General features: G+C 35.0%; 1 protein-coding gene and 1 long non-coding RNA gene across 5 annotated transcripts; one reads left to right on the top strand and one right to left on the bottom strand.

Moving 5' to 3' along the window:
* The first annotated feature begins 7,890 nt into the window (after positions 1-7,890).
* LOC147380931 (uncharacterized) lies at positions 7,891-11,848 on the top strand. 4 transcript variants are annotated; one of them, XR_015174951.1, is made up of 6 exons: positions 7,891-8,309; positions 8,889-9,032; positions 10,389-10,541; positions 11,268-11,363; positions 11,519-11,540; positions 11,672-11,848. It is a non-coding gene; the product is annotated as an uncharacterized LOC147380931 (long non-coding RNA). The 4 variants fall into 4 exon arrangements; XR_015174948.1 differs by lacking the exon at positions 8,889-9,032 and having other exon boundaries at positions 7,910-8,309; XR_015174949.1 differs by lacking the exon at positions 7,891-8,309 and having other exon boundaries at positions 8,502-9,032.
* Positions 11,849-14,447: 2,599 nt separating this feature from the next.
* On the bottom strand, positions 14,448-23,596 carry LOC147380930 (phosphate transporter PHO1 homolog 8-like). Its single transcript, XM_086431041.1, has 4 exons — positions 23,483-23,596; positions 23,340-23,384; positions 15,240-15,366; positions 14,448-15,153 (listed from the first exon to the last, which is right to left on the bottom strand). Exons 1-4 carry the CDS (start codon positions 23,591-23,593, stop codon positions 15,134-15,136), a joined length of 303 nt encoding a protein of 100 aa, XP_086287167.1. The 5' UTR covers positions 23,594-23,596; the 3' UTR covers positions 14,448-15,133.
* Between the last annotated feature and the right edge of the window lie 106 nt (positions 23,597-23,702).

The following is a 23,702-nucleotide window of genomic DNA, read 5'->3' as shown; positions in this document are numbered from 1 at the left end:
TTTTGATCTCCCTATGAAGTTCACAATTAAAACATGGGCTACTGGAGCTTTCTTACCATGGGGTACAGACAACAAATCTATGGCTAGAAGGCTTTGTTTGTTGTTGTTGTTGTTGTTGGTTTCAGAGCATTCCATTAATGAATTTTGTGTTATACCAACCCTAATCTGTTTCCAATGCTAGGCCGAAAATGGTGTAACTTCAACCTAATGTTTTAAAATCAAATTGATGGTTGCACCGAATTTTTTTCAAATTAGTCAGACCAACCACCATTGGATCTTGATTCAATCTTGTTGTAGTAGTTTGTAGTTACTAAAAATAGTTTGTAGTTACTAAAAATAAATAAATGTGTACACTGTTTTACTAAATTAACTTTATTTATTTTAATGCAATTTGAAGTTCAAAAGAATTGATGATTCATTCATTGAACCAATTTTATTACAAAATCCAATGAAACACAAACAAACCAGCAATTGGAACTGATTTTGAAACACTGCTTCAACCTCTATTATAATTTATTTTTAAGCAATTCTACTTCATCTTCAACCTTTTTGTTTTTTTTTTTTTTTGATTTCAGAATATCCTTTACTTTCTAGCCAAAAATCTCTTCAAAAAAATCCTATCTAACTTTTAAGACTTGAAGATAGAGGTGCAGTGACCAGGAAAATAAAGTCATGATCTATTTCATTTAAATATTATTTTCGAATGAAAATATCAAATTATTACATGAATCAGTATCCAAAATGGTGTTCCTGTTCCGATAGAATATGAATGGCGTCTACGTGGTATGTTTTGGTAGGAGTTTAAAACAAGTTGGACTCCTAATTACGCCTTTTGTTGGGATAGTAATCAAATCAATCACCTTAAGGGCATTTTAGTCCTAGACATTTGGGGGGCTTTTTGGTGTTTTTGTATTTTTCTAGATAGAGCCTTTTATGGGTTTGATCTCTACAATGTGTGTTCCTAGAGAGTTTTCTAAGAGGGTTTTTAAGATTGAATGAGGGTTTTCTTAGTGGGGGATTTTCTTTGTCTCAAATACATGGACATTGTTGAAACTCTTTGAGAGGGCTTTGATCTACAAGCTTGTGGGAACAAAGTTGAAGCAAGAAGGTAGTGTGTTTGATAACATGTGTTGGTATGGAAGGTTCTTCTTAATTTTCTCTCCATTGTAAGGCATTCTCTATAAACTAGGGCTGATAACGGGTCAAGTGTGGGTCGGGTAAGACTTCTACCGATTCCGTGCCCGAATTGAAATATACACACCCATACCTAAATTTTAGAATAATGCCTGAATCCAAATTTTTACCCTAGTTTTAAGTAGATATCCATACCCGATTCTTGGGTCACCCAAATTTTTAATCTTGTCTAAAATTTTTTTTTATTTTTATTTTTATTTTTATTTTTACTTTATTAACAAAAAATATATAATAAAAAATTAATTATTTACATATATTTATATATAGAATATGAAATTATGCTTCTGTTGTCGGATAACGAGTAATCGGGTAGGATATGTATATTCATACTCGACCCTACAAAACTTTTAGGTAAATGAGTATCGGGGTAATATTACCCGAATTCTTAATTGGGTAGAAAAATATTGTCCATATTTGATTTATTTGGGTCGGATGAGTGGAGTAGATAGGTATTATCTGACTCATTGTCAAGTACCCTACTATAAACTCAAACTTGTAATTTTCTCCATGATTGATAGTGATAATTTTCTAGTCGGATTGCCTGTGCACGCAACTCTTTGTATTGTGGTTGTTTTTCCTAATTTTCTCTTGCTTCAAGTAATTTCTCTCAAAGATATTTTGCTTGTTATTGTTTTTGAGACATTTTTTATATTATTGTTGTGGGAGTTCTTGACAACATTATTTTCTTCATTAATTGCACGCAGTTTGATGTTTTTTACTTTAAGTAAAAAATGTGCCACATAGACACCATATTTTGCTACAGGAACAAGACATTGTTTTGGATCGTCACTCATTATTATATTATGTAAAAAGTTTATAGTTCCTACATCTTGCCTAGCAACTTTGTTTTAACAATCTGACTAGAAGAGTCATGCTACATAGACAGGGTTGGTTGAAGCATAAGGCCACTTAGGCAATTTCCTAAAGTCTCACCATTAGACAAGGCCCCCAAATATTTTTTCTCAAATGTTATCATGAAAATTTCACCCCATTTCTTTTCTTCTTTTCTTTTTTTATATGAAGGACCATAGCTTAGAATTAAAGAATGACACAAATAAAGACTTTAATGGTGGAATCAATGGTTTAAAAAGTTGTCCTAGACCAAGATGTATTATCCCAGTCGTCTCGATATCAGGTATGGACGAGACGGACAGACAAGTCAATGTATCAGATGAGATTTAAAACCCCACATTTATTTTTCCAATTGTTGAATAAGACATCTCAACCATATTGGAAAACTCGTTTGAGATGACTCAATATCTTGTATGGACGAGACAAGATGTGAAACCGAGTTTTTAAAACCATAGTGGAACCCCGATCCCCACTTATTGATGAATCCTTGCTCCATGTTAAACATTCTCCTCCCTCCCCTCCTTAAAAAATTAACTTTTTAATAGATTCTTATTTGAAATTTAAACTTTAAAGAAAAACATGTTAATTAAGATCTCTTATAAGAAATTGATAGTTTCAAAGAAATCAAAAAAATCTTTAATTAAATCTCAATTCCCACCGCATTGAAATTTCAAGGTTAAAAAATAAAATAATCAAAGGCCTCTTTTCCTTATGAAATCTTTCCCACATTAGATGACACATCCTACAACACTTTCAATGGCACTGTTTGTGAAAGAATCTTTGACCTCGAGTGTACAAATTTGAATCTCAAGGAAAAGCATCTATGGCTCTGTGCATACCGTAGGGTGCTGTGGGGAGGAAATCGGTGTAGCATTTTCCGACCACAAATGCTTTTTAGAGGGCTTCGTGGCCTTTCATCAGTGGATCATTTAAATTTTCAAATGTGGTGACGTGGATCATGACATCAATCTCTGTATTTATGAGATAATTGTCCAATTTTTTTATTTATTTATATTAATAATTAAAAAAATAATTTTAACAATAACGTTTCACATTTGTGTTTTTGACATTTATAAGTAGGTTAGTCCAGCGTTTTGGTTTTGCATTTAATGGGTCCCAACGTCAAATCATAGAATTGAACATTCTTGATGGTTTAACCGTGGAATTTTAATTTTTTTCAAATTTTCTTTAAATACCCAAATTACTAGATTAACCGATCCTTGGAATCATAGACGATCATCTTATTCAAGGACTAGGTCGGAACACGTGCAATGCCCGCACATCACACGCACCAAGTGAGGGTGCACCTTTACGGATGATTCCTGAGAAATTAAGATTTATATTGGACATCAAACTCACAACCTACGAGCATTACCTAATCTTGCATTTTGCAAGAGGGTATATTGAATGTCATCAATTTTACAAAGATGTGTTTTTAAATATCTTATAAAAAATTGTACTTATCCATGTAATGTCAGTATTGTTGTTTAGGAAATTTGTATTTTTTTTCCTCTCATGTCAAACATCTTATTAATGGAGATTTTCATCCACGAGTTGAGGTTAGAAAAGTTTTAGTAATTTTTTTTTTTTCATCTTGATGAAAAATATTTTTTTGTCCAATTCTTAAAAAAAAACAAAATAAAAATGATTTTTCTCATTTCTAGATGTCTTTCTTTCATAAATACCCACAATATCTCATCTTCAGATGATCTTCACTTTGAATTATCTATAAATTCATATTTCATAGATCTCAAAAAATATTATTCCATGGTTATAATTTAGTGATGATGTAGACACTTGTACGATATTGACATCGCCAACGTGGCATAAATGATATATGGTACTTAAAGAAAAGACAATCTTTCAAGAGTTGGAATGGCTTTCGTTGGAGGGGTCAAGATATTTTAAAATGTTTGAAAGTGTAGTTAGGTAAATCAAGATCTTTGACATGGCATCACTCATAGCAAGCCGTCAGCATGTGGTGGGGGGAAGTATCCCCGACTTTTCTCCCTGATGATATTGTGTTCATTGGTCGGAATCGGGCACAATAAGCTACGTGAAGAGAAATAACTATCCTCGACTTTTCTCCCCAATGGTATTGTGTTCATTGGTCGGAATCAGGCATAATAAATTAGGGGGGAGAAAAAACTTTGAGTCGTGATAATTTAACTCCCCCACATGGCATACTCAAAATACTCTCCTGACGTGGCATGTGCTAGAGCGATAGATTTTGTCTCAAGATACACATATGCACATCCCCACAAATATGTGTAGTTGTGTATCTTGAGGAGTAAAGAATTCGATTCTAAGACATGCAAGGTCAGGAGAGTATTTTGAGTTTGTGCCACGTGGGAGTCAGAAAATCATCATTAAAAAACTTTCCCTGACTTTTCTCCCTAACAATATTGTCCAATAGTTTCTATTTGTGAATTTCTAAAAGAGTCCTGATTTTCTAAGTCACCTTTGACAGACTCCCCCTAACTCTCCTAACATGGCAAGTACAAGAATCATAGATTTTTCTCTTTCGGATACACATCCCCATAAACATGTGCAATTGTGTATCCCAAGAAAATAAATCTATGATTCTTACACATGCCACGTCAAGAGAGTTAGTAGGGGAATTCGTGAGAGGTGAGTTAGAAAATCATTATCTAAAAAGGAAGAATTTTAATTTGGGAGGCTTCTCCCTTAATTATATAGAATTACATACAAATCTTACTACGTGTCTGCCTCAAGATCTATGTTGATGGTACGAATGAATGATCCCGATGATAATAAATTTGTATCCCTCCACAATTTAGTCTGATTTTTATACACTACTTCCATTTCTATTATAATTTATTTTTAATATATTTTACCTCATCTTCAACCTCACTCTTATTGATAATATTTGATATTCTTTCAAAAATCTATCTTCTATTTTTCAAGAATCCTATCTTTCTCTTTAAGGCTTGAAGATTGAAGGGGAAATATGATCTCTGGATTCATTTGAGGGTTGGAGAAAAAATTTATCCTAGAGGTTAAACATGATGATTTATGAAATAAAAATGGAGGGAGTTGTTTTGGAGATTGAGATGAAGGCATTTAAGTCATTTTATACCAATCTCTTAAGAAGGCCAAAGTCAAAGTTTATGTTGGGAATTTTAAAGAATAATGATGTACGCACACGATTAGGTAGACAGCTAACGTGGCAAAAATATAAAATCACACATCTTTTTCCTATCTAACCCATTAAAAAAGACCCATGAGTCTGTTCCCTTGCCACATCATCCGCATACCAAAACCGTGGGCATTCATAACGATTCAATTTTAAGACAAGGGAATATTTTTAAGAAAAAAATTGTGCATAAAAAAATCGGATTTCACGTAATCCAGATTAACTAATTGCACGATGTTTGAGCAGTCTTCAATAAACGCAACATCCTCCAAGTGGTGAATCTGGAATCTATGAAGTTGGGATTACCTTCTGTCTCTTAATCATTATTATTATTATTATTATTAGTGTAGATCTTATTAACTCGTGTCTCGAAGGCACACATTAAAAGGCAATAAATAGACTTGGAAAATTGGATTTTGTATAAAATAAATACCCTTAAAAAAAAAAAATTTTAACAAAATTCCCTCAGATTCCAATTTTCACACCTTAAAGTGCAATAAATACACATTGAAAATTGGATTTTCTTTAAAAGTTTGAAGGAGACAATCCGCTTCAAAGTTGTACTTATCCAAAATAAAGAATTTCCATTACCACACTAACTTTTCATTATTATATAGCAAAGCGATTTTTATTATTTATTTATTTATTTATTTTTGGATGTTAAAAGAATGAAAAGTTGATTCATAACATGAATCATTCTCATTTGGCTGGCAAGATGGCATTGAATATGATGTGATGGTCAGTCCAACATTTTGGTTTTCCATTAATTAGTGGGTCCCTCACTCGCCACATCAAATCATACTACTCAGATTGACTGACCGATGATGGGATCTTTTGCATGTACCCACCAAGTAGTCTACGTATTTGGCATTTGTAGATCATCAATCTAATGGTCAATCAAACATACGTGCTTACGATTCATCAAGCAAGAAAAAATGATCGGAGGGGGCTATATTTTTTTATAGAGAAATTCTATTTGGCACACCAACTTTTACTTAGAACACAACAATCCTTTTGAAATTAAACACGTATTTATAAGTAGAAGTTGGTGTATTTATATAAACTCTTTTTATATATATATATATATGGGGCAGTTCAGCAGCCCTAAAGTTTGGTAAGTATTGTGTCAAACATTTTTCAAAATATGAGTTAGAAGCTTTGGAATGAGCTGATTTTTTGTGAGGATGATCTCTATGATCAGGAGATTATCCTCACCAAATATCAGCCTATTCCAAAACTTCTAACCCCATCGAAAGTGATTTACAAAAATTAGACGGTCCACGATTCTTCAACTTGTAAACTAGGCTTAAAAGTTTCAAAATGAGCTAATTTTTTGTGAAGATGATCTCTTCACCGTAGAGATCATCCTCACAAAAAATCAGCATATTCCAAAACTTCTAATCCCATCAAAAGTGATTTACAAAAAATGTTTGGCACAAAATTTGGCAAACTTTAGGACTACCAAACCACTCCCTATATATATAGGGTCACATTCAATGGCTGACTTTTTGGCAAAACATTTTTCAAAACATGAGTTAGAAGTTTTGGAATGGGCTGATTTTTGGTGAGGATGATCTCTACGGTGAGGAGATCATCCTCACCAAAAATCAGCCCATTCCAAAACTTCTAACCCATGTTTACAAGTTGAAAAATCGTGGACCGTCCATTTTTTGTAAACTATTTTTGACGGGGTTAGAAGTTTTAGAATGGGCTGATTTTTGGTGAGGATGATCTCCTCACTATAGAGATCATCCTCACCAAAAATCAGCCCATTCCAAAACTTCTAACTCATGTTTTGCCAAAAAGTTAGCCATTGAATGAGACCCATATATATATATATAGGGAGCGATTCATGGGTCATATGTAAAAACAATGGTTTTTTCAAATATGGATTAGAGGTTTTGGATTGAGCTGATTTTTTGCGAGGATAGTCACTTTGATGAGAAGATCATTCTCACAAAAAATCAATTCAATTTGAAACTTCTAAATCGATCAAAAGTGATTTACAAATTATTGGTAAAAAATCGACGATCCACATTCTAAATCAATTTTAATGGGGTTAGAAGTTTTCAGATTGGACTGATTTTTTTGTTTTTTGGATGATCTTCCCATCATAGAGATCATCATCACAAAAAATCAGCTCAATTCGAAACTTCTAACCCATATTTTGAAAATTTATTAATGTTATATTGTTTTTACGTACGTCCCTTGATCCGTTCCCATATATATAGAGAGGGTCACTTTCATAGACAAAGTGTTTTGTCCTATATGGGTTAAAAGTTTCGGAATTATCTAATTTTTTGGAGGATGATATCTATAGTGATGAAATCATCCTCACAAAATATCAACACATTCTGAAATTTCCAACCCTAATTTATAAGTTGAAGAACTGTGGACAGTCATTTTTTACCGTTAGTTTGTAATTACTTTCCATGGTTAGAAGTTTTGGAATGGGCTAAAGTTTTGTGATGATGATCTCTTCATCATAGAGATTATCCTCACAAAAAATCAGTTCATTCTGAAACATTTTAGCTATATAAGACAAATTTTATCTAGAACGTTGTATACAATTTTGTCTACCTAAATATATATACGTGGATAGCATTCCGTAGACAACGTTTTGTCCTTGGGGCAGACTATGTAGAGATTATAAAATTTAACATTATATACACGCTATATGGGTGACGTTCCTACGACACATATTGCGGCTCATATCGCAACTCACGAAGACAGCCGTTCAATATTCGGAAGATCCACGGTCCAGATCGCGTCTTGATTTTAAATAAATAAATTTTTGGATTTTACAATTACCTCCCCGTAAATCATAAATCAGAACGAAAGAAAACTTCGTCTTCTTCGTTTCTGTCCTCTTCGATCTCGACTTCCTCTCTGCGTTCGACGACACACAGACCAACATCGTTTGCGACGGCACCGACAAACCATTCTTCTTCGTCTTCTTCTCACTTCGATCTCATCTTCCTCTCTGCGTTCGACGACACACAGACCAACAGATCTGATTTCGTCTTCTGCCCTTTGCGTTTCTGACATCGTTTTCGACGGCACCGACAAAGATAACGGCTTCTTCTTCACTCTTTCTCTCTCAAAGGTAAGAAATCACAAACCCTTCTAACCTTTTATTTTTTTATTTTTTTTATTTTAAATTTCATGTTTTCTTTGCTGAGTTTCTTGCAATCGATCTCCATCTTCGTCTTCTTCTTCTACGATTTTTTGCACTTTTATTTGTTTAATAATTTTTTATTCATTATCGATCTTTGATAGAGGAAAAAGAAGATTTTTAATTTTTTGGGTTTTTTCTATCATTATAGCTATGAAATTATCACCTTTAAACATCTATTGTTTATTTTATTTTTCCATCATAGTTTACATTTTTGATGTATTTTCTATGCCTTTTTATTAATGTTTACGATTTTATTTATGTTTATTTGAAGAAGGAAAAACAGATTTATTGTGCAGAAATTTATTCACTTTGTGTTTGAAGAAAAAGCTCAAAGGTATTACATGTTAAGCATCTGTTGCTTACGACCCAATAAAATAAATAGGCTTGTTCACTGGATGTTTGAAGAAAATCCCCAAAGGGATTTCTTGTTAAGCATGTGATATTCCTAGAAAGCCATACTCTATTGTCCCCCTATTGATTTGTTTGGCCTGATATGTGTGTCTGTAGGCGCACTACTTGTTGGGTCTACGTAGATATTTGTGGAATGGGGGTCTGTGCATCCTCTAGTGTGATTGCCCAAGTCCACAAAATATGTCTGATTGTCACTACATAGGCTCATTGCTTTCACCTATCCCATAGTCCGTAAAATTCGTAAGTGTTAATGTGCTTTCTCATCAGTACTTTAAGTCGAATCTGAAATGATTGGTTTGACTACATTGTTTGTAAACATTTCTAACTCATGGGGATTGACTAAGTTTGTGAATTGTACCAAACTAGCTTGGAAAACTCTTGGGGTTAATTGTTGTGATTTTAGATTCATCAAATTTAACTTGTAATTAGGATTTGTTGTTAATTTTGTAGTTTAGAAAAATAAAAAGTTTGATTAACATGATTCATATATATATATATATGGGTCAGGTTCAAGGGCCATATGAGAAAAAACATATGAGAAAACTTTTGTTTTTCAAAAAAGGGTTAGAGGTTTTGGATTGAGCTGATTTTTTGCAAGGATGGTCACTATGATGAGAAGATCATCCTCACAAAAAATCAGCTCAATCAGAAACTTCTAAATCCATCAAAAGTGATTTACAAATTAGTGATAAAAAGTGGTAAATAATCGACGGTCCACATTCTAAATCACTTTTAATGGGGTTAGAAGTTTCAGATTGGGCTGATTTTTTTTTTTTTTTGATGATCTTCCCATCATAGAGATCATCCTCATAAAAAATCAGCTCAATCCAAAATTTCTAACTCATATTTTAAAATTTTATTAAAAACGAAAGTTTTCTCATATGTTTTCTCATATCGCCCTTGAACCTGACCCTATATATATATATATTTGATAAGCAGATCAATTGTATTAAAATAAACCAATCTGTTGAGGTAACCGATGTCCAACCTTTGTTATACATATCATTGGCAACCTTTGTTAACCAAACTTTGTTATACATATCCATCACTGAGGTCTATAGGTTTCAAAGGTTGGGCAACTAGTAAGTTGTCTGATGTTTAGTAAATGAATTCTGCTGACCTTATGCCACAGTGATCATTCCAAAGGTTGGACATGGGTTTTGTATGTTATTTAATGGGTCACTTTCTCAACAAACAAAATAGAGGAGAGAATTGCAACTCAAACCACATTGAACTGGATCCAATGTTCACCTTTGATTACCCTTGCACCTGACCTGCTTTAGATTTATGACCATTACCCTATTTATAGCTCAGATTTCAGCCAAGATCATACTTTCATAGGTATTTAGACACATTCCTTCAAGATTGAAAAGCATTCCTTTCACTCAGCATACTTCACTTGCCTCCTTTTTGACCATTAAACCAAATATCTAAGATCACCAATACTGTTTATTTTAAGTTTTTTTTATTTCCGTCTAACTAATTCTTTTGCCGAGCCAAGCAAATTATTATTTGAAAGAATCTTACATTACTCTTTTTTGGGATAAGTTAACTAGCTATCTGACTCATTTACCACTACTTTTTTTTTTTTTTAAGGCAATGGTTCTAAAAGAGAAAGGAAATTTAATGGAGTTGGTGGATCCATGGTTGGGATCTGAATTCAACCAGGAAGAGGTGTTGGGGATGATTAATGTGGCTCTCTTATGCACTAATGCATCTTCAATACTTAGGCTTACAATGTCTGCGGTGGTGAGTATGCTCAAAAGTAGAACCATTGTTGAAGAAATAGTTTATGATCCAAGTATCTCTAGTGATGATTCGAAATTTGATGCAATCAGAAATCATTTTCAACATTCATGTATGTTTAGAGCGAATATAGAGCTGTGAACACTATTTTGATCGTCTATTTTTTTACATGCATACGGACACGTATTTCATCCTTTTCATTGTGATGATTGTTGCTCAACATTAATGTATGTTTAGGAAAACAAAGCTTTTATTTGAATTAAAAGAAACATGGGGTGCTTGCAGGTTTGAACATTTTGATCTCTCTTTACAAATGGTGTAAAGACACCTTTGAGCCATGGTGTTGTCGTGTTTGTTATGGATTCAAAGAAGTAACCCCTTATAATCCAAATGTAACAAGCCATACCTTCTCTATAACTGGTCATGACTTATTTAGTTGCATGGGCACCAGTTGTACTATCTTGATCATGCTTAGATTCCATATTTCGTGCCCTAGGATTTTACAATAGATTTTTTATTGGTACTTATGTTGGTGGGCAAGCTCGGGTGGTTTAGATTCTTATTAAAACCAAATTGCAGTTTTTTGATTGGTTCAGTTGGTAAATTTTGGAAGCCTTACAGCTTTTGGTGTATCACACATGTACCTAGATAGTTTCTATTGCAGTATGCCATTTAAATACCTAAATGAGATGATGAAGACAAGCCTTATGAAGTGATCATTTTCTGCAGGCCCTGAAAGAGTTAGAGCATGCCATTGTTTCATCTTCATTAAGTTTAAATCCACAAGTGGAGGGCCAACGACTAATCGCAGCTATCCCACCATAAGTATCAAGTCTATCTAAAGAACTCAGTTTTACTGTTTTTTTTCTTCTTTTTTTTTTTTTTTTGTTTTGTTTTGTTTTGTTTTGTTTTTCAATACACCCACTATTAGCCTCTCTGATTGAATTATTTTCATGTTTTGCTATGGTCTATACTACAAGGTTAACCAAGGAGCATATGCAGGTCAATTCTTTATTTGGTGTAATTCTTTAACCAAATTCTTATTTGTTTATATGTGAACTATAAAGGTCTTGGAAATGATGATTTCTTTCAACTGGGGAGTAACTCGATCGAGTTTGTGTTTGCAAATGAAGTTGTGAAGAAGAATCTGAGAGAGATCGTTGATTCCACTATGAGGAAGTTCGTGCTATGAAATCATTCTCAATATAAATGAATTGAATGTATGATTGTATCATTCATCTTGTAGTAGGATATTGTACTAGACTGAAATTTACCCATTATAATGAAATCAATTGTATGTCCGATACAACTTTTTTTCAGCATTTCTTTTGGTGATTTTTTTTATATTTTATAAATAATATTTCATTCAATAGCAGCACTAGGCCTGTCGAGGTGACCAGCCTAGTAAAACTCTTTTTGACTAATCTATGTTAATCGATTTGGGTAACGAATGTGAGTAATTTTTTATTAATGTCTGTATGAAGCAAGAACGACTAGGTGGTTACAAGGATCTGATTTGGTCAATTTGTGCTTAAGTGGGGCACATAAGTTGGATCCATTTCAATAAATTGAAACCGAACAGGCAATTGCTCGAGCAGATGACAGCTCAACATCTTCAACCACAAATGAGAATGCAGATGCAATTCAGAGCTTACTTGGCAATTCTACCAGTTCTTTAATTCCTCCAGAAGAGGCATGGAACTAGAAACCTTGCCATCAACTGAAACAGTGAATATGCAACAGCAAAATGACAATTTTCATCCTCATGTATATGTATGGGGCACTATTTATTTTCTTATTTGATTTCCTTCCCAAGGTAAACTTGTTTCCTGCCAATGTCAAAGCTAAGTCCGTAATATTCTATCTCAACTTAGCAACAAAAACTGTAGAGATAAGGTTGAGAAATCAAGAATGTAATTTGAAAACCAAGGCAAATCCTTCATTCTTTTTCTTCATTTTGTGAGCTATGGATCCCACCTCTTTATTATAACCCACCTAAAATTGTGATGTTACAATTGTTATTCTTTTGGATGGGTAAACTGGACTTGAATTTACAGTATCAAAGTTGCATTGTAGAAAAATCCTGAGGCACAAGAAGAGAATATGTAGGTCCTCTAACATAAGACACTGAACGTACTAATAAAATATATAAATAGTTGTTAACACATATTGATTGGGATCTATAAAAAAGACTTACCTTTCACTTAGGGAAATTAAATAAAGCAATACTAACGGGACTCTCATTAATCTTTAGGTGTTTCATTATGGAGAGTCATGTTTAATATTCAAGAGGTATGCACTCCAACCCGTCTATTCAAAATGGCACCCCATAAAGCTACAACCAACGGTCATCTTCATTTACCACCATAAGGTAGAGAGAGAATCTAACTCTTTTTTTTTGGCCTATTGAAAAGTTTCTCTCCAAACTATTTTAAAATAGGTAGAAGTCAAATATTATATGCAGAGTGTGCTAAAGTCCCCCTCTAACTCTTCTAAATGGAAGTTGGGAGAAGTGCAAGACCAAGCCTAAGGGCATTTGGAGTTGTTCTAAGTAGTGTGCATTTTGCATTTTAATAAACACATGGCATATCATATTGATTTAATAGCTTAACATCGTCACTCCTTAACAACAAATTCTCATTTGTTTAAGAACATTACAATCGTACCTCAGAAACTGTTAGAACAATTGAAGATTCGAGTTTTGAATAAAGTAGAGAGATTTACCCGACAGACCCAACCGCTGTTTTTTGTTACAAAAGCTCCCTTGGAGTTTTGACAACTCCAAGGGGACCTTAATTTATCAAGTTTGTTACCCATCAAACCTTACTTTATCAAGTTTGTTATCGAGCAAACCCTAGAGTGGGGACTTGCACGTCTTAAAATTCAAATTTATGATGTTAATTTATTATAACTTGGAGTGGATTCTAACCGCATCAATTTGTGGCATCCAAAAATGCATTTTGATGCCACAAGATTTAAAAGATAAAATTCTAAGAACTTTAAAAAGAAAATATTAATTTCCACCGTTAAACTTTAATTTTAAATTAGGAAGTTTGGTAGTCATCCATTTTCAATATCTTGATCAAGTTCAAAAAGTGTGTTTTTTTAATCTAAATTTTTTCATAAAACCTAAAAGACAATATTATTGAATTAATATTGCTAATTTGATTATCCATGTGGGCATAGTAAGTTTTAAAATCTTACTATGTAAATTATGATAGCATAATTAGTAAAGTAAGGTTTGTTCAACTAACAAACTTGAGAAAGTATGATTCCTATCCACTTTCCCCAGCCTGAGGTCCCTCCAGCACGATTCAATAAAATTGCCGGATTAATTTCTAATAAAGTAAATTTGACTGTTGAGATTAAGTCAATTGTCGCAATCATGAGCATGCGGGTGATGGAAAAAATGTTTTGCATGGGAGGTCAGACATCAATAATTGCATACAGACGTAAAAAGTCATGATTGATGGCTGGACCCACACATTTAACAGATCTGTAGATTAAAGATGATTGGTATCTTTCCTTTTTTACTCCAATCACTACAGTAAAATAGGGCTGTAGCGATGGTCGTGACCGTCGTTATAGAGACAAATACCTTCGCAAAAGACATCTAGCGACGGCTAGGGAGGCCGTCGGTAGTCGTCGCGAATAGTGTTAAGTGCAGGACTTACAGCGACAGCCGATATTAGCCGTCACTATAGGGTTTTTTTAAAAAAAATTTGTGATCTGTAGCTACGGTTTTGACCGTCGCTGTAAAAGCTTTTGAAAAAAAACATTGCAATTTACACTAGCCCCTCATGTATTGCTAAATATTGGAGATACCCTTATGTTTTGAAATTGATGACCTTGACCCTAAACATCAGCATTGCTGAATATCTTTTGAAATTGTTACTTATTACCGGACTGTGATACAAATTCTCACCAGACATCCTTGATGAGCTACTGATTTTACTTTTACGTTACAAAAATTAATAAACATTGAGTAATTAAAACAAAATAATTAATGGACATTGAATAATTAAAACAAAATATCTTACAAATACTGAAGTGTGATGTAATGCAAATATATAAGGAACAAACCCAACTCTCCATCACCATTATTTTCTAGCAGACTTTGCATTGAACTGTGCTAGTTCACCATATCTTCATCTAACATCGGCCTCCTACACAATGGACACGTGGCATAATCATACTGTGACCACCTGTCAATGCAGTCTTTGTGAAACAAGTGACTGCATTTCAACTCCTTGATCTCTTCTCCTTCCTCAATTTTCGATAAACATATGGCACATTTCTCTCCAAAACTATTCAAAGTAAACATCCTATAATGTCAGCTACATGGCTGGCTGGGTAACTGCTCATATAATTTATCCCTCAACCAATGATTCTTTGATCGCCTTTGTAGGAGCCCCCAATCAATAACAATATCCCAATATGTACTCACGATCACTGCAATGGCTGAGGTGATCCATGCAAACACCAACCAAACATTTGACTTGCTATTGGTCTGAGCGTAAGCAGTCCTCATAACCACAACCACAATAGTTGACATGTATTTCAGTCCATTATATCCCTGCATTGGATCTTTCTCCTCATACAAGCGCCGGAGACACTACAACAGAATGAACTAATATCATGAGTGTGAACACATCAATAGGGAGGTTAATGGTAAGTAAATATGGAAAAAAAAGGACCAACCTGAAGAAAGCGGAACCAGTACGAAAGTGACATACACAACGTTATCCTTGCAAGTGGTCTGCCTATGTCGAAAGTCACCCCAAACATAGTAGCAGATGTAGAACTCAAGACTCCTAAGGGCTTGCACCTAAAACATAAGAATAAACAAGATTTCTTAGAATGTTGAGGATCTAGTTCCACATTACTTAACACAATCTAATTACCAGCCATTCAAGGTTGATGTGCTAATAGAGATTTTCTTTAAAGTATATGAAAAATTATTAAAAGAAGGTTAAATATTTTAATATTTATAAAAAAAAGTATATGTTTGTTTCTTAAATTACCAAAAGAGTCGTGTTAATCTGACAACCCCATGTGACATATTCAATTGACTACTTGACCTGACAAGTTGGGGAATCGTAGATTTGCACTCCTTAGGAAACATGGTTCTCTCAAGATACACTTTTTTTTTTATAGGAAAGTACTGTTGGAAAAATCTGCATTTTGTTTATTCCAGATTTTTTGTGATCAAGTAGGGATATTCGAGCTACGATACAAATGGGTCCCATTAATTTTTTGAGGATGGACCACTTGGAAACTTATTCATCTCATTGAAGAGAATAGTTTCATGTTTTAAGTTGTCAAAAATCCATTATGGGTGAATGACAAATCAGCTCCAAAGAACCCCTATTAGCCATGGTTTGTTGTATGTGGTTTATAAGATTATTGAGTTTATAAGAGAAACTCTTTAGTCCCACATCGGATAGGAATAAGAAAATTGTCTAGTTCTTATATAGAACTTCTTATATCACTTAAGTGTATATGAGAGAGAGACTTGGATAAGCCCACGCACGCGCACAAGGGGCCTATGGGCTCAAGAAGGATTTGATCCATTGGTCCAAAATATCCTTAATGCGTATGCGGGCACACGATGCGCGCGCAGGGGGGGTGCAAATCCCGTCAATTTGGCTTCACGTGGGTGCGCGCGACGGGCCCTTTTGCTAATTTCTACCGCTTCAAAACAATTTCAATAATCTTAAGACAATTTTAAGCGTTGGCAACAGAAAATGTTGTTTTATTTAACAACATTAAACTTAGCCAAATTCCTTCAAGAAGATGCACCTGTTCTGAAGGAAAACGAATCAGATAGCACAACATTAAGTCGATTTCTCACAACAAAAAGAGGAAAATCTCTACTCTGAGTCCTAAAGGTAAGGACTTTAAGAAATTCAAGGGAACTTGTTTTGTTTGCAACAAACCAGGACATCGAGCCAAGGATTGTCGCAAACGCAAGGACCAGGATTCATCGAAGAATAAATTGGTTCAAGCCCAGTTGTCCGAAGTAGAGAATCTTGTTGCTGTTATTTCTGATATCAACCTCTCAGCAGTTGTATCTGAAGTAAATTTAGTCGGAAATACTAAAGAATGGTGGGTAGACACAGGGGCTACTCGACACGTATGTTCTGACAAAAATTTATTTTCAGAATATAGTAAAACATGAAAGGATGAACAACTCTTTATGGGTAACTCTTCAACTTCAAGAATTGAAGGGCAAGGAAAAGTAGTGCTGAAATTTACTTCGGGAAAGAGTCTTACATTAAATGACGTGTTGCACGTACCAGACATCCGGAAAAATTTAGTATCCGGATCTTTACTAAGTAAGAAGGGATTCAGATTAGTATTTGAATCTGATAAGTTTGTACTTACTAAAAATGGGATGTACGTGGGCAAGGGGTATTTGACCGATGGTCTGTTTAAATTAAATGTAATGACAATTGTACCCAAAAATTCAATTATGAATAAAGAGAATTCTTCTGTTTATATGCTTAAGTCTTTCAATATGTGGCATGATAGATTAGGTCATGTGAATTTTAATACCTTGCGAAGGTTAATGAATTTAGATTTATTGCCTAAATTTCATATTGATCAAAATCATAAATGTGAAACATGTGTGGAGGCCAAATTAACCAAAACACCCTTTCATTCTGTGGAAAGGAATTCAAAACCTCTAGAATTAATTCATAGTGATATCTGTGATTTAAAATTTGTGCAAACAAGAGGTGGGAAAAAGTATTTCATTACTTTTATCGATGATTGCACAAGATATTGTTATGTTTATTTACTAAGGAGTAAAGACGAAGCCTTAGAAATGTTTAAATATTACAAGGATGAAGTTAAAAATCAACTCAATCAAAAGATAAAGGTAGTAAGAAGTGATAGAGGAGGTGAATATGAAGCACCCATCGGTGAGTTCTGTTTAGAACATGGTATTATTCACCAAACTATCGCTCCTTATTCACCACAATCTAATGGTGTTGCTGAACATAAAAATCGAACCTTAAAAGAAATGATGAATGCTATGTTAATAAGTTCTGGTTTACCCCAGAATTTGTGGGGGGAAGCAATACTTTCAGCAAATCATATTCTTAACAAAATACCTCACAAGAAATCAGACCAAACTCCATATGAGTTATGGAAAGGTCGAAAACCATCATATAAATATTTAAAAGTGTGGGGGTGTTTAGCTAAAGTAATGGTTCCTAGTCCGAAAAAAGTTAAAATAGGACCAAAAACCATTGATTGTATATTCATTGGTTATGCACATAATAGTAGTGCATATCGATTCCTTGTGCACAAATCTGACGTTCATGAAAATACGATTATTGAGTCAAGGAATGCTTCATTTTTTGAGAATATTTTTCCTTGTAAAAATATATAAAGAATAAGTTCTCATAAAAGAACTTATGATACTGCGATTACTAGCTCACAAGGAAATATAGACCAAAAGTCTATAGAAAATAAGGATGAACCTAGACGCAGTAAGAGACGTAAAGTGACTAAGTCTTTTGGTCCTGATTTTCTAACTTTTTTATTAGAAAATGAACCTCAAACCTTTAAGGAAGCTATGTCTACACCTGAAGCACCTTATTGGACAGAGGCTTGTAAATAACGAAATTGATTCAATTATGCAGAATCATACTTGGGAATTGGTGGATCTTCCACCAGGCAGCAAACCTATAGGTTGTAAATGGATCTTCAAAAAGAAGATGAAACCCGATGGTTCCATAGACAAGTATAAGGCAAGACTTGTTGCCAAAGGGTTCAAACAAATAGAAGGTTTGGATTATTTTGACACCTATTCACCAGTTACAAGAATAACTTCCATTCGCATGTTGATAGCTATTGCTGCATTGCATAAGCTAGAAATGCATCAAATGGATGTTAAAACAAATTTTTAAATGGTGAATTAAATGAAGAATTTATATGGAACAACCAGAAGGTTTTACTGTCAAAGGACAGGAAAGAAAAGTGTGCAGACTTGTTAAATCTCTTTATGGATTAAAACAAGCACCTAAACAATGGCATGAAAAATTTGACAGTGTAATGATGTCAAATGTGTATACGTTAAAAGCATTGAAGATGCTTATGTCATTGTTTGCTTATATGTTGATAATATGTTAATTTTAGGAACTAACAAAAATATCATCAAGTCAACAAAGAAAATGTTGACTAATAAGTTTGAAATGAAAGACTTAGGTGTTGCTGATGTTATACTAGAAATAAAAATTAGTAGAACATCAGAAGGACTTGTATTATCTCAATCACATTATATTAAGAAAATGCTTAAGAAATTTAATCAATTTGATTGTAGTCTTGTTAAAACACCAATAGAACTTAATTTTCATTTGAAGAAAAATACTGGTGAGAGTATCTCTCAATTAGAGTATTCTCGTATAATTGGCAGTTTAATGTATCTCATGAACTGCACAAGGCCAGATATTGCTTACTCAGTTGGCAAACTGAGTAGATATACAAGTAATCCAGGATTAGATCACTGGAAGGCATTAGTCAGAGTTTTAAGATACTTAAAATATACTCTAGACTATGGGTTGCACTATACAAGATATCCAGCGGTACTTGAAGGATATTGTGATGCGAATTGGATATCATATTCTGAAGAATCAAAATCCACAAGTGGATATATTTTTACACTTGGAGGTGCAGCCGTTTCTTGGAAATCTTCTAAACAGACGTGTATAGCCCGATCTACCAGGGAATCAGAATTTATAGCGTTAGATAAAGCAGGAGAAGAAGCTGAGTGGCTTCGACATTTTTTAGAAGATATTCCTTTATGGCCAAAACCCGTGCCTGCCATCTATGTACATTGTGATAATCAAGCAGCGATAGCTAGGGCACAAAATAATATTTATAACGGTAAATCTCGACATATTCGTCGTAGACACAATACTGTTAAGCAGTTACTCTCAAATGGAGTTATTTCAATTGATTATATAAAATCTAAGGAAAATCTCGCGGATCCGCTTACCAAAGGTTTAAGAAGAGAGCAAATATATTGCACATCGAGAGGAATGGGATTAAAACCTACACAAAAGAATCATCACAATGGAAACCCAACCTAGTTGACTGGAGATCCCAAGATCTTGGTTCAATGGGACAACTAGTTGTGTGTGATTCGCCAGAAGCACTGAAGAGGAAAAACCTCTTATCCACTCCTATGATGTAACGGTGCTGCCTGTAACAGTTTTTTAGGGTAAGCTTTGCTTTTAATGATGTCTATAACTTGATTTTCAAGTGGGGTACAACAGGGTACTCTTAATAGGAATCACCTATGTGAGTGTGAAGTTAGGCCGCTTCCATGAGAATTTATAAAGGCTAAAATTCTCTATAGCACTCATGAATCCAGGAATGTTCAGGGCCAAAATGAACACAACCGTAAGAACTGACTATGTCAGGAAAGGAACTATGTGAATTCTATTGTCTAGATTTACACTTAAGCTTGAACAGTTCAAAACATGGTGTTCACTGTTTAGCTAGTAAATCCTATAGTTTTTTACTAGGGAAGGTTCAAAGCCACAAGCTACCTACCCCGATGTAGTTTCTTTCCTATTTGTACTCTCTTTATTTTATTTTATCGATTTTATTTGTCGCCATTTTTCATTCATGTGGGGGATTGTTGGAAAAATCTGCATTTTGTTTATTCTAGATTTTTTGTGATCAAGTAGGGATATTCGAACTACGATACAAGTGGGTCCCATTAATTTTTTGAGGATGGACCACTTGGAAACTTATTCATCTCATTGAAGAGAATAGTTTCATGTTTTAAGTTGTCAAAAATCCATTATGGGTGAATGACAAATCAGCTCCAAAGAACCCCTATTAGCCATGGTTTGTTGTATGTGGTTTATAAGATTATTGAGTTTATAAGAGAAACTATTTAGTCCCACATCGGATAGGAATAAGAAAATTGTCTAGTTCTTATATAGAACTTCTTATATCACTTAAGTGTATATGAGAGAGAGACTTGGATAAGCCCACGCACGCGCACAAGGGGCCTATGGGCTCAAGAAGGATTTGATCCATTGGTCCAAAATATCCTTAATGCGTATGCGGGCACACGATGCGCGCGCAGGGGGGTGCAAATCCCGTCAATTTGGCTTCACGTGGGTGCGCGCGACGGACCCTTTTGCTAATTTCGTATTGGGCTTGGGCTGGGCTCAAAATCCATTTTCTTATGAAGGGGCACACACACCCCTCACCGTCCATTAGAACACCATGGGTGCCTGTAAGGACACCTCCTTTGATTTCTTTGGGTGTCTCTTAAGAGACACACATGCACCTGTCCTTTTCTAAGAGACACTTGCACATTCCTTTTCCTAAGAGACACCTTGTCTCTTAAATTTCTATAAATAGGTCATCTCGACCTCAGTTTTACTCACTCAAAAATTTTCTCTTCTTCTTTGTTGTTTAAACGTGCAAGTATTCTGTTTTCCTTCTGCATTCTTTGAGAGTATAAACAGTAGCGTTCGGTTCGCTAGACGTGTAGATTGTAGTGCTGCCTCTACACGTGTGATCGTTGTATCCTGGGAGACAATTGTTCATTGATCCGTGTGCACCAAGTTGCGGGAACAAAATTGTCTTAAGGACATTGTGTTCAACACAAGCCTCGGTCAAACTTTCTGTGGACACGGGATTTCAAATATTCTTCAAACATCCCTCCACTTTGGGGTGTTTTGGAGTCGCCACCATTCAAATTGGTAAAGGGGTGTGAATGGTCACCCGGATTTGTATTTTTGAAAAATCATGTCATTTTACCATTTTTTGTTGACTCTCGTAAGATAAGGTGTATGGTCCAACCTTGATTCAAGGTAAGGGGGTCCATTTATGGAGTAGGGAAGGTGTTAGGCACCCTACTCCACCCACCATAGGTAGTCACCTCGGATTCGATTTTTTTTTTAAATAAAAAGAAAATAAATGAAAGAAAATCGATGATGTGTGCCCTCAAGTATGAGGGGCTTTCGATGTAGGTTTCAATTATTAAGGGCACCCTTATGAAGAAGGGGCCCTTTGGTGATTTAACCCATGGGGTGTGTGCAAGTGTGTAGGAAAGGGGAAAGTAGAAGAGGGGATGTGGAGGGGGTGTTCCTTTTGTTGAACCCACCTTGTCCTTGAGTTGATCTTCAAATATGTCTTCCCTTGAGTTGACTTGGACTTGCTTGAAGTTGTGGAAGATTGAGTTGAGTTGAGAGTGAGGTGTTGAGAGTAGAGTGTTGAGATGAGATGAGAGAGGGTTGAGTGTAGTGAAGAGTAAAGTAGAGAGTTGTAGTGTTTTGAGGATTTTTTTCTCAAATTTTCATTAGTTGTTGTAAGAGGAAAGTGGAGGGGTTTTTATAGAGGTTGGGAGGTATTTTAAGGGTATAATGAGGTGAAAGATGAGAATAGTGGATAATGTCATGGATTTTAGAGGAAAAGAGTGTGAAATTTGAGATGAAAATGAGGGTAATTTTGTAATGAGGGAAATGGGTTGTGTTTTAACCCAAATGGTTTGGATCTTATCCAAATCCATTTGGGTAGAGTGTTTGGTGGGGTGAGATGAGTGATGGTTGATTGGAGGAATGGTGGTGTAAGGGAGTGGTTTGGAGAAGGAGTGTTGAGATGGTTGAAGAGGTATGGTGTTTGATTTGGAGAGATGAGTAGTGATTGGTTTGATTTTGAGAGGATTGAAGGGATGATGACATGTGCCAAATGGAGAGGTGAAGAGATTGGTTGATTGGTGATGGTGGTTGGTTGATTAGAGAGAAGAGTAATGGGGTGATGGTGGGAGGTATGGGTTGAGGTGATTTTGTGGGAGTGTTTTAAGGAAAAGTGATGGTTTGATGTGTAGGAGATATGGGTTATGATGTGGGTTGTTAAAGAATGGGTAATAGGTTAGGGTGTATAGGGTATAGGTTGAGTTGTTGGTTGTTGATGATGAGAGGATGGGGAATAGGTTAGGTTAGGGTAGGGTTGAGTTGATTGGATGAGGGAGGTGGAAAGAGATGATGACATGTGTCATCTCTTGGTGATTGGCTTGATGTGATGATGATGGGTTGGATTGGATTTGGGTAGTGGATTGGGCTTTGGGCTTTAGTAATGGATTGGGGTAGGGATGGGTAATGTTGAGTTGGATTTATGTTGGATTGGGCTTAAGTTGGATTGGATTGGGTTTAAGTTGGATTGGGTTTAGGAAAATAGTTTGGGTTCTATGTGATGGGCTTAGTTTAGGTTGGGTTTGGGTGTGGGCTTGGATAGAATAGTATTGGGTTGAGTTGATTCGGATTAGGGTGATGGATTTAGGTTGGGTTGGGAAGTGTAGAATAGAGATGGATTCGGGCTTATATTAGGTTGGTTTTAAGGATGGGGTGTTTGGGTCCATGGTCCACGTGAGTGGCATTGGGCATGCACCGAGTTTTCTGTAGGTTTGGGCTTAGGGAGGGCCCATTCCAATTTTTTTGATTTTTTGGGGTATTTTGCGTCGAGGGCCCGCTCAAATTCGGGTGTCTACACTTTCATTTTGTTCATTCTCGGGTATCTACCGCTTCAAAAATTTTCAACAAGTACAGCCTTGTATCTTGAGGAGAGCAAATCTACTGTTTTCAAACTTGTCACATTGGGATAGTCGATTGAGTTTGCCACGTGGGAAAGTCAAATTATCAAGATTTTTACTAAAAACGAATTAAGTCTACTAGTGTTTGAGCTTTGAATGTGTTAAAATACCTAGTTACTTTTATACTTAATTGTTCCTCTACATAAAGAAACTTAACCTGAGCCATGGAGTCAAACCTGACTAGTGCGCTGGTCTCCCAAGAAAAAATCTGGTAGGGTGACCTGTGATGAAATAACAAACAATCAAAAATCAATAAACTTGTCTTAAGTGCCGATTTCTCTTCCATTTTTTGTAGAAATTCAATTAATTCATCCTTTACCTTGTAGAGTGGGGCAAGAATACAATGGTATAAACATCGGAGTAGGAAGAAACGGCTTGAGCGATAAATGATATTGAATGGGCAGATTGTTATGAGAATTACCAGCTGCATAAAGAGATAAATTAGTAACTGAGTCTATATATAATTGGGAGATGGAAAGAATAATTTGGCTAAGTATTGGTATCTTACAACAACTAATGCTAGAGGGAGTACTTTAAAT

Source organism: Akebia trifoliata, unplaced genomic scaffold (genome assembly GCF_017979445.1).
Source record: "Akebia trifoliata isolate Shusen 1 unplaced genomic scaffold, ASM1797944v1 Contig00873, whole genome shotgun sequence".
In the NCBI taxonomy this organism is placed as follows: Eukaryota; Viridiplantae; Streptophyta; class Magnoliopsida; order Ranunculales; family Lardizabalaceae; genus Akebia; species Akebia trifoliata.
The sequence above is the reverse complement of the archived record's forward strand: the minus strand, read 5'-3'. Positions and strand labels throughout refer to the sequence as shown.

Bases quoted from the DNA above. Each gene is read 5' to 3' on its own strand.
- LOC147380930 (XM_086431041.1), bottom strand. From the start codon at position 23,593: ATGCAGCTGGTAATTCTCATAACAATCTGCCCATTCAATATCATTTAT. The intron at 23,385-23,482 runs GTAAAGGATGAA...ATTTCATCACAG, and splicing joins TTCTTGCCCCACTCTACAAG to GTCACCCTACCAGATTTTTT. The intron at 15,367-23,339 runs GTTTGACTCCAT...CTTATGTTTTAG, and splicing joins GAGACCAGCGCACTAGTCAG to GTGCAAGCCCTTAGGAGTCT.